Consider the following 12,155-nt stretch of genomic DNA (forward strand, 5'->3'; position numbering starts at 1 on the left):
CTCTTTTCAAAAAGGCCCTGTGAGACAAGTATGATTAAGGCCACTTTAGATAAGAATAAAGACTCAGAGAGGGTAAGTGATTCTCTCAATAAACCTCTCAGCCAGGAACTGAGAGAGCTGGGATCTGAGCCCATGCTAGCCTGGCTCCAGAGCCCAGGCTGACACCACTAGACCCCACGTAATCTATTCTATAGAACTGCTATGCATTCAGGTCTGATCACTCTTCTACTCACTATGAGTGAAATGGTACAATTTAATCTGGTACTTTTTTTCCAGATAGCCACATGGACAACGCACATCAAAACACTTTGAAAATGGGAAATTCTATTCAAATGATAGATATTATTTAGAAAGTTGGTTTTATAAGTTTATGTTTTTGACAGCCTCAACTAAAGTTAAGATCCTACTGGGCCAGGCGCGGTGGCTCACACCTGTAATCCTAGCACTCTGGGAGGCTGAGGCGGGGGGATTGTTTGAGCTCAGGAGTTCTCGCCTGAGCAAGAGCGAGACCCCATCTCTACTAAAAATAGAAAGAAATTATATGGACAGCTAAAAATATATATAGAGAAAAAATTAGCCGGGCATGGTGGCGCATGCCTGTAGTCCCAGCTACTCGGGAGGCTGAGGCAGGAGGATTGCTTGAGCCCAGGAGTTTGAGGTTGCTGTGAGCTAGGCTGATGCCACGGCACTCTAGCCCGGGCAACAGAGTGAGACTGTGTCTCAAAAAAAAAAAAAAGATCCTACTAAGATAAATTTTATCACTGTACCTTGTTTTGTGAAGTCAAAGCCTTCAAGACAGTACTCAGAATTCAATAAATAGGTTTTACTATGTAGATGAACAAAGCTTTTAAGTGAGTAAGGACAGCAGTGAAGGGCAGGTCAAGGATAGATACTTCAGAAGTCAAATGAACCTTGGCTTTGATAGCTCTGGGCCGTTTAACATGTCATATTATACTTAGCAGGAATGTATGACAATATTACTTTGATTTTTTGTTGATCCCGCTTAATTTCTGCATCCAGTTGCTTCTTTCTTTCATTTTCTTCTCGAAATCGTTTTTGCAGCTGTACCTTTTGATATTTCATGTGATCTACATTCTGCTCTAGTTCATTAGCACGTTTCTCATTTTGGATCGACAGTGATGCCAATTTCTTACTATCTTGTTTCTTCTTCTGTAAGACCTGAGATCATATGGAATATTTCAAAATGAAAAACTGAATATCTCACATTAATCAACTAAACTTAATCTTTTCATTCAATGGTAAGGGCAGGCATTTTCCCTAGATTTTCATTTATTTTTGACAGGTTTACAAATAATTGTTTACTCTTCTACATTCTAATTTTGCACTTAGGGAAACTATAATAATTTCATCAGATATATAAATATATAAAGAATGATGAGACTTCCTGATGCTGACAAGCAAACAAAACAAAATGGACTCTGCTTTTTTGAGTATTTTAATTAAAAAATATTATGCATATGATAAAAGTTAAAACCTTTTTAAAACTGAATTTATATTTTAAAAGATTCACTCTTATCCCAGATCTCTAATCTACCTGTCCTGCTCCCCAAGACAAAATTACCAATTTCTTAAATATCGTTCCAGAAATAATTTATGCATATGCATGCAAATAGCTTCATATATATTCTATATAGACTACTCTCCCCCTCCCTTTTTCTACTTATCTTAGAGGCCTTCTCCTATAGATTTATTCTATGTGACTGCATAATATTCCACTGTGCTCTTGTTTTTATATCCAGCTATAGCCTAAATCATTGATTCCTAAGTTAAGATGATCAGAACCGATACTATTTTCCCTGACAGTGACCAACCTCTCAGGGTTGGTCACTATTTATTTGCACATTAATCTTAAGTAAAGCTTCTCCTCATCTAACTAAAATTACCTATAGCTATCATTAAAAATTTGCTAATGGGGCTGGTGCGGTGGCTCACGCCTGTAATCCTAGCACTCAGGGAGGCTGAGGTGGGTGGATTGTTTGAACTCAGGAGTTCGAGACCAGCCTGAGCAAGAGCAAGACCCCATCTCTACTAAAAGAAAAAAAAAAATAGAAAGAAACTAGTTGGAGAACTAAAAATATATAGAGAAAAAATTAGCTGGGCATGGTGGCGCATGCCTGTAGTCCCAGCTACTTGGGAGGCTGAGGCAGAAGGATTGCTTGAGCCCAGGAGTTTGAGGTCGCTGTGAGCTAGGCTGACACCATGGCACTCTAGCCTGGGCAACAGAGCGAGACTCTGTCTCAAAAAAAAAAAAAAAAAAAATTTACTAACATTTTCAAGGTGTTTTACTAATATAAATTACTAAAGAGTTACAATTTAATGTTAATCAACCAAACATAACATTAGACTTGTATTACATGTTTTGCATTACACTAAGTACCTCCTAGGTGGCATAAAGAAGGTAAGAGGTCATTCATAAATTATGCAGACCACAATTAATTATTTCCTTTATTTTGGCAATAAAGTATTAACATAAACATGTTTTATTTAAATTAAACTAAGCACTAAACAGGCAGTGCAGCTTAGAGCAGTGCTTCTCAAAGTGTGGTCTTCGGCCCAGGACTAGTCCACAGCCTGTTGTCAGTTTGCACTGCTAAGCACACTACTAGATTCAGTTGACATTTTCATCCAAGACTTTTTTGATGAAGGGGGCTGTGCACTGATTGACCTTTATCTTGTCACAGACCAAGAAGGAACAATCTGAAGATGGACTACTTTGAGTACCCCTGGCTTGAAGGCCACAGGCCTTTGCAGTTTTCCATTCCTGAATTTGGACACTGTCTTTGCCACTTACCATTGACAGTAATTGCAATACTGGATCAAAAATGATAATACCAGCATTTTAGTGCCTTTTCATATAATATTGGAAATATCAGTGTACATCCTGATAATTTTATTTAAAAATGAGGTATGGTTGCCATCGTTTTTTACACTGATTTCACAGATGCACAAAAGTGCAATTTTCTTAGCATTAAACTATTAATGTAGCATATAACTCTCCACATATATCAAGAGACAGAAAAAATACAGATCTTTAGATTTTTTTAATTTAAAAAATTTTAAAGTTTTAGAATTGAAATAACTGTATTATACCAATAAAAATGCTAGTATTTCAATAATTTAAAACAGCATGATATGTTTGGTATTGTCATCACCACTATGTGACTCTGAATGGATTATTTTACCTTTCTAAACTTTAGTTTCCTCATTTGTAAAATACGGTAAAAATGCCCACTTTGGAGGATTAAATAATACATATAAAATATATGGTATGTATATGGCACTTCGTAGATACTCAGTAAGGGGTAACTACCATCTTCCTCAACATCCTTACCATCCTCATCCCCATCAGTAGTGCATAGATATGTCAAAGGCACAAAAATTTCTAAAACTACATATCTTGTTTCCATCTTCTGCTGTATCAGCTGTTTCCTTTGCAGTTAAGTTCTATACCTTTCTTTTCCTTTCCTTATCAGTACTGTTAGCAGAAAAGGATATGCAGCAGGGAACATGGAGAACATGGAAAACATGGAAAGATATGATAATTCACAAACTCTATTAATAATCCTTAATCTTTTAATCTCAACCATTTTAGTTGTATGAGATATAGGAAATATAAAAATAACCCTTGCTAAATCCATAAACAAGGCTCAAACTATAGATGTACATGATAAATAAATATAATAACTTCCTTACAAAAACAATGGTTTTGGTTATTAATATTGAGTATAAAAATTACAATCAGACCTGAAGCTAGGATATAAACCTATTAAATTATAATTAAAATTTCACAATAAACACAAAGGAAATATCTTAATTATTTTATTCTAGTAATGGTTTGTTAAAATGAGTATTTGTTAGACATCCCAGCCTTAATTTAAAGGGTCAAGAAGTAAAAAAAAAAAATTGATCCCAAGCCATTTGGAGGTAAATTCCAAAGGGGAGCTAAGGATTTTGAAGGAAGATGGAAGGCGTGACCATAGATAATCACCATGTTCTCCTTTAAGCATTTCAATTATGCAAGTCATATTAATATTATTTTAACTTGATGTTGAGGATATAGGTAACAACTTACAGTGGAAATATCCAGATATTTGAGGTGTCATTCAAAACCCTAGGAAGGACTTTTTTGGCCTGTTTACCTCTGCATCTGCACCTAGAATAGGACCTGGCACACTGGATGTGTAAAGTAAACATTTATCTGTTGAAAGAAAATAATGGTGGTACAGGTTCCCTAAAAAATGCTCTGAATAGGTTAACAACTCAATTCTAGCTATAGTGAAAACAATATGAATATGTTTCTATAATATGGAAGCAAGAGATCATGAGATGAAAAGAACTAGAAAAGGCATCCCAGAAAGTTCATTAGGATCAGACTGACAAAGCACTGTGACTATCCCCAAAGAATCTGGAAATGGCTTCATTACACAAAATCATTCTGTAATGAAATATTTCTCATAGAATAGAATTTTTAACTGTAGCTATTTCTGAAGTTACAGCTAAATCCAGCCATTAGGAAATTAAGGATGAGTTGTAGTAGTCAATATTATTAACCTTTCTTAACCCAATCAATCAGTGACGGTTTCAGAAAACTGTCTGAAATAGTTCCCATTTGCTGAGTGTCTACAAAGTGCCATATCCATACCAGATGTTTTATATGTATCATTTTACCATTATTTAATACTTTGTCCTTCAGAAAAGGACACTATTTCTGTGGTTACCTTTATTTCTTACCATGTGGTTTCTGATATTATTTTCTGAAGATTAAAATAATATACTTCTTGAATGAAGAAATATGCTACCCAGATTGTAAAATACATAAACTGACCAGTACACTGCAAAAGACAAGTTCCATCCAGTTTCTCTTGCTGGGCTGGTAAAAACTGAATCTCACTTCTTTCCTAATTCAGTACAAGAAGCCTCGAAAGCAAGAAAGCTTAAATAAGTTTTCTCAATTACATTTTAAAAATTACCTGGATTCTCAACTTTGCAGCATCCATCTTTTTACGGAACTCTTTCTGTAATTTTATGTTCAAAGCAACATCAGAAAGATCTTTGTTTTCCAGCTCCTGTAGCTGCTTTTGTGTTTCAATTAGTTCCACTCTCGCCTGTTCTGCATCGTGCTCTAGTTTTGTTACTTTCAGAGAATACTGTTTGCTTACAGACTTGGCATTGTTACCTTAAGCATAATAATAATAAGAACAATTATAAATTATGTAAAAAAATTAAAACATCAAATACGTAAAAATGCTCTACTCTAAAGAAAAATCCAGCCGGGCAGTGTTATCCTTCAAGGCATAGCATTAAAAATCCAGTTCCCCCAACCCACGCCCGCCCCACCAATCAAACACAGGTTGCCACCAGGCCTGTTAATGATTAGTCACTTAATGATTGTTCCCATCTGCTGCCATTCAGTCTTCTTATTAGCTCATCTTTTGTGTTTCAGTGTGACATTTCTGAGCTTCTGAATTTGCAGTTGAGCTTTGTTGGCATCAAATTCAATTAAGAAGAATATTTGGAGTGAGAGGGAATTTTTGTCTCTTACTTAGTACATTTCGGCTTCCTGCTACCTATAATCTGTCTCCCTGAATTCTTTTTTGAAAAATTATGAAAAATTTTGAACAAAATAAATAATAAAATCAACCCCTATCACCCAGATTTGAGAGTTATCAAGACTTTGTCACAGCTGCTTCAAATATGCCTTCTTTTGGCTCGGTGTGATGGCTCACATCTGTAATCTCAGCACTTTGGGAGGCCAGGGCTAGAGGACTAATTGAGGCCAGGAGTTCGAAACCAGCCTGGGCAACACAATGAGATCCCCGTCTCTACAAAAAATTTAAAAATTAGCCAGGTATAATGGCACATGCCTACAGTCCCAGTTACTCAGGAGGCTGATGTGGGAGGATTGCTTGAGTCCATCCATGGGTTTGAGGCTTCAGTGAGCTATGATTGCATCACTGTACTCCAGCCTGGACAACAGAGTGAGACTAGTGTCTTGAAAAAAAGCCTTCTTTTGTTTTACTATGTTTAAATGTTATAAAGCAATCACGGATGTCATATCATCTCACCTATACATACTTCACTAAGCATCTATATAAAACATGGACATAACCAAAAGGCCATTATTACACTTAACAATAGTAATACATACCAGTCCATATTCAGCCTTCCTTAACTGTCTCAAAATGTCTTTTTTTTTTTTTTATTTGAGACAGAGTCTCACTCTGTCACCCAGCATGCACCACCACACTCGGCTAATTTTTTCTATATATTTTTAGTTGTCCAGTTAATTTCTTTCTATTTTTAGTAGAGACAGGATCTTGCTCTTGCTCAGGCTGGTCTTGAACTCCTGACCTCAAGCCTCCCGCCTCGGCCTCCTAAAGTGCTAGGATTACAGGTGTGAGCCACCACACCCCGCCTCAAAATGTCTTTTACAATTAGTTTATTTTAATCAGGATCCAAACAAGGTCCACAATACATCTGATTGTTTTACCTCTTAAGTATCTTTTCATTTAGAGCTGACATTCTCCTTTTTCATTACATTGAACTTGTTAAAGATGAATTCTTTTTAAATGCTTTTCTTAGAATATTTACAACATAGAAAAAATAGAATATAGATATTTCTATCTAGTTTTTCATTCTAAGCCCAGCTACTGACCCTAAAAACTTGGTTTTGATTTGCTTTGAATAGGCAACTGTCTCTGAACTAGACTAACAAATTCGTGGCAGTAGGAAATAGTCTAGAGCTCCAGGGATGAATAATCACCAGGGACCATTTATAATACTGTTATACAGTTTACTGTATTGTTACGCAGAAAATCTTGTAATTTTTTAATAAAAAATTTTAATTTTTTTTCATAGGTTGGGGAAAAGAAATGCTAGTGGCTCTTATTTCTTCAATTCTTTACTAAATTTCAAAATAGTCAAAGCTGATACTTTGAGCATACTGAGGGGGAAGAAACCAAAAAGCCTGAGATGCCCCTTCTAAGGCAAGCCTAATCTAGCTGAGGATGAGGACAGGATGTGGTAGATACTCAATGTGCCAGATTTGAGACGGAAGGGTCAAAAGCTAAAAATCTGGCTCACCTAAGAGAATAGCTCTCAGAACAAATCCTTACATCTTTAGGGAAATAAAAAATCTATATCTAAAATATAAAGTTTATAATTAATGTTAAAAATAAGCTAAGGAAATGAAGACTAAAACTTTAAAATAAATAAATATTAAAATGAGCTAGAAAAAAATCTCAGACGTATTCCTAGATGCCAAGTATAAAGCTTCTTTAAAAATGGCAAAAAAAAAAAAATGTTAAGTGCTGTTAAGTTTCAGTGCAACACAGTTTACACTGGTTAGAACAAACTCACAGATGAAATCCCAATATTACAAAGTTTTTTTGATAACTAACCTTTACACATTGGCTATAACACACACCTCGTTATACCAAATCCAAGCTACAGGAGATACTTCTGAGCTTCAAAAACTAAATGTTACCACATCGGAAGCAATTTTAGAAGCTTTTTCCCCTCACATAAGCTGGTTCACAGGATACTATTACCTGTTTTTATTAATTCTTTAATCAGATCTTCCTTCATCTTGATGTTAATTGTAAGTTCTCTCATTTTTTGTTTAGCTTCAGTAAGTATGCGTTCTGAGTTCCTTAATTTTTGCAGATTCAACTCTTGACTCTCCTGGAGACATTCAATCTTTAAGTCTTTAAAACAAAAGAAACAAAACAGAACTAAAACTATCTGCTCATAGATAGTCAACAGAATTTGAATTAAAAAAGAAAAGCAGTTTAGAGGTAGCAGAGAAAGGGACAAAAAGGGAAGGAAAGAGAGGAAAAAATACTCAGCAATTGGGACTTGAGCTTTCTAGCTTACAGTAAGAGTTTTCATTTCCTTAGAAATTAAAAAATATATATATATATATGTGTGTATATATATATATATATATATATATATATGCACTTTAGTCATAGGCCATAGATTTGGACACATAGTTTTTTGTTGCCTTTAACCTGAGATTTGAGATAGGTGTAAAATCTCTAGGTGGATAGAGTGGTAAATTTTTTTCCTATTAACTTCTACTTTTATTATAATCGGAGAATGCATTCTATACCGTGTTACTCAGAGTGTAGTCTAGCACTGTTTGTTACTCTCCTGAACCAGAATGTAAATCCACTATGTCACTAAGCTTTAGCTTAGGTTACAGTTCTTTCAGAGCAAGACCTTCTCAATGAAGGAACCAGTGTACTCATTTACATTCTGGCCTGAGTTTCTTCCCTGGTTGCAGACCAGTGACAAATGGCCCAGGGATGGCTACTTGAGTAGTACTTATCTTTACTATTTCCACGTTTTGAAATTTATTTTAGTTTTGTATTTTTGGTAAATATTACATATATAGGCTCTTAAAAAGATGCTCTGTATTTTCATAGTGTAGCACTTATCATGTTATTTATATTCTCTATACCTTTACTTTTTGTGGGTTGACTGGCCAAGAGAGATGAGTTAAAATCTCCTACTACACTATAGTTTTTGCAACATAAATGTTTTGATGCTGTTATTTGATACCTAAAAATTCTCATCAATTGTGTACTGAAACATTACAGGCACCTAGTAAACTAATTGAGCTCTAATGCCAAATACATCACTAACGTTAGGCATGAGTGCCAGTGAAGCAGTAAATTACACATCTAGTAAAGTTACTTACTATGTATTTTAAAGTAATCAAGAGTACCAAAGCATATTAACTCAGGTCGGCATATAAAAATTCCTCTTCTGAGAGAGTTAGCCTATATCTCTAGTCAGAATTGTTGGCAGAAAATGTTATTAACAAGTAAAAAGATTGAAAAATTAGAGGTAGAAAAGAGAATACAAAGGAAATTCTACCAACCAGGAAAGCATTCCTACCAAGCTCTGGTCTTTGAGAATTCCTAGATGTTTCTTAAATTATCAACTGAAGAAAAAGAGAAGGGTCCTATAACCATTAGGTCTAAGTTAATTGATAAAGCCCATATACCTTCATTCCCTAAACTTGACTTTTGTGTTTCATCCTGAGTATCATTCAGTTCAACAAGAGAACAAACAGAGCCTGGCTTCTGAGTCCATGAGCGCCTTCTACATCTAAAAAAAAATCAGAATCATAATTAACTTGTTTGTTAATGTTTTCTAATGTGTCCTCAAATTAGTTTCCCCAAAAAGTGACAGTAACATTAAAAAATTAATAATTATATTTAAAAAACAGAATTTTACTAATATTTGTCAAAGTAAAAGGATGCCCCCTATCTTCTTTCTGGGTGTTGAAAAAGAAAAAGAAAAGGAAAAAAAATGATGCCCCCCCATGTTGGATCTAGTGAAAAATTTATGTTTGTTGCTACCGTAGCAGCAGAATCAGGAAATTCAAAAAGTTCCTTTTGAAAATTAGAATCTAATTACTATAAAATCTCTAAGAGCAAAATTATTTTTCAATTTTAAGACTGATGACTTGTGTTCAAACACTAGTTTCATAACACATTAGTTGACAGTACATTTAGCAAAAATTACTTACTATTATTTTAAATGGAAAAGATATACTTTAATAAAAAACTACATCTCCTATATCTATTACATCATTAAAAATGTTTGTTAAATCAGTCTATATTTAACATACCTAATTGCAGATTTCTCTTGGTCTTCGGATTCTTCATCATCACTGTTATCAGAAAATTGGCAGTGGAGGACTTTATCTTGTTCTTCTATGTGACCCAACAGCATTTGACTTCGTGTTCGAAATCCAGCAAATACTCGATCCAGAGAATACACTGGAGGACTTGTGTAGATCTTGCGAGTAATTCCCCCACCCAACAACAAAAAAGTAATTTTTAAAATGTCTATTTTTATCTTATTACTCTAAATGTTTTTAAAAGGTTATTAGATAGGTACTCTTAAAAAATAGCCAATCACTGAAAATATGCCCCCCTCAAAAAAAGTCAAAATTAATTCCACAATGCCATTATGCCTCATGAACACATACTTCTTTCAGAATTTATACAGCTCATTCTCTTCTAAAAAGCTCTTCTATCTTCAATTACGGCTTCATGGAAAATAGGATTCAAAAATGAAACCAAGGAAAGGGTAGAAAACATCCCAGTTCTTAAACACAGCCCAGGCACTCCCCAACAAATGTGCCCATGTCCCAATCCTCCCAGTTCAGAACACTTGGAGAATTGTGGTGCTGCTAAAGGTCTGCATCCCCCTCCAATCCAAGTCCCACCACAGGAAGAAATCTATTCCCTATGCCAGAGCAAAATAGTCCCAATTTTAATGTCAGAATATACTTACTTACTATACTTTTCATGTGATGGTTAGGTATAGCTGAATTAATGGTCTAAGTGATATATTTATTTATGTATTTATATATCATGGGCTAAATAAAATTCTATGGGCTAGCCTGGGAATTTTCTATATTATAATATGCTTCTATTGCAAATGCACTTTAAATTCTCAAAAAATGACCTTGGAAAACAACAACAATAAATTAGAAATTGCCTTTATACTTTTTTTTGTTCTAGTTTCCATTACCAAATATTTCCTTTTCATCACTTCTCTGTAACCAAACCTCAAAGTTATTTCTCAAAAAAGCTAAGTAATAAAATCTTAGAAGAGATATTCATCAATATAAATCATAATAAGCTGTTAAAAGTATAACATATAGTTAGACATGTCTATCATTACATAGTATTCAACGTTAAATCACTTGACAGTAGGTCCCTCACGTATCCCCTTCCCAGAAAACCCTTCCTGGTACTGAAGATCCTCTTATATCTGATTTTTATGCCTCTACTGTTAGCCACCTAATTAGACTATTTGTACATGAGTATCACGATGGATGGGGGTAAAGTTTTCTAGGTGGCCTCCCAATTCTGGGGTACAGAGAACAGGGGAGGGGAATTCTTTACAGAAGAACCAAATGAAGAAGTATTTATCTAACAAGTACAATGTACTTAGCATGGCAATTTTGCCCCATAACTGGCAGGCATCAAGGTTTTTCCTGTCAGGGTTTGGGAATTATTTCAAGAACAAATAAAACTTTTTGTTCAAAGTCAACTTTGTTCTCTGGGACTGTAATGTCCTTTTAAGATTTCTTTTCATAAAGAAAACCAAATGGCCCGGCTTAATAATGAACACCAAATAAGGTCTGCCACAAGGAGTAACATTTAGCAAATTAACTCTTCAATGGCCCACCCAACATGATGACAGGTTCATAAGCTTTCTATAATCTGGTCTCCTCCTACCAAGGTGCTGGGTCCTACCTCCCGTCAGTTGCTTCTGCAATCCGTAACTCACCGCTAGGGATATTTCAGCATTTTCAATAATACTCCAAATAGTATTGATCCATAATATAAGTAGTAAAATAAGCTGATTAATAATGCAGCTAACTGGCTGGGCATGGTAGCTCACGCCTGTAATGCTAGCACTCGGGGAGGCCAAGGTGGAGGTGGGGAGGCAGGGATCACCTGAGGTCAAGAGTTCGAGACCAGCCTCAGCAAAAGCGAGACCCCCATCTCTACTAGAAATAGAAAGAAATTACCTGGGCAACTAAAAATAGAAAAAAAAAATTTAGCCAGTGTGGTGGCACATGCCTGTAGTCCCAGCTACTCAGGAGCCTGAGGCAGGAGGATAGCTTGAGCCCAGGAGTTTAAGGTTGCTGTGAGCTAGGCTAATGCCATGGCACTCTAGCCCGGGCAACAAAGCAAGACTGTATTTAAAAAAAAAAAAAAAAAAAAAAAATTGAGCTAACTAAGGAATATGCACCTAAAAGCCAATTTTTAAATTCTAACCACTTTTTCCTACAATTACATAGCCCCAAGGCTGGAAAGAACTTACCTGGAAAGGTTACCTAGTTCAACCCTCATCTTATGTCTGACTCTCTTCTGCAATACTGTAAATTATCATCTAGCCTCTGCTTAAACACATTCACTGTGGTGGCCCTAACAAGCCTTGGGTTCTCTCATGCCATTGCAGTTCTCATTAATAAGTTCTCCTTTATATTCCCTTAGTGATTCCTCTCATTGGTCCTAACTCTAAAGAAAAAAATATAACAATAATGATAAGTCTTCAAATATTTGGAAACAGTCATCGTGTTCCCTCTGAAAAAGAAC

General features: G+C 35.3%; 1 protein-coding gene across 1 annotated transcript in view; it reads right to left on the reverse strand.

Annotated features, from left to right (window-relative positions):
• Nucleotides 1–12,155, reverse strand: part of KIF27 (kinesin family member 27) — a 77,103-nt gene that overhangs the window by 32,773 nt on the left and 32,175 nt on the right. The window contains exons 7-11 of the mRNA XM_045562218.1: nt 9,665–9,834; nt 9,035–9,138; nt 7,572–7,727; nt 4,992–5,197; nt 982–1,179 (exon numbers count right to left, since the gene is read on the reverse strand). Of these exons, the coding sequence (XP_045418174.1) occupies nt 982–1,179; nt 4,992–5,197; nt 7,572–7,727; nt 9,035–9,138; nt 9,665–9,834 (834 nt within the window). The remainder of the gene's footprint in view (nt 1–981; nt 1,180–4,991; nt 5,198–7,571; nt 7,728–9,034; nt 9,139–9,664; nt 9,835–12,155) is intronic.

Source organism: Lemur catta, chromosome 10 (assembly GCF_020740605.2).
Source record: "Lemur catta isolate mLemCat1 chromosome 10, mLemCat1.pri, whole genome shotgun sequence".
NCBI lineage: Eukaryota > Metazoa > Chordata > Mammalia > Primates > Lemuridae > Lemur > Lemur catta.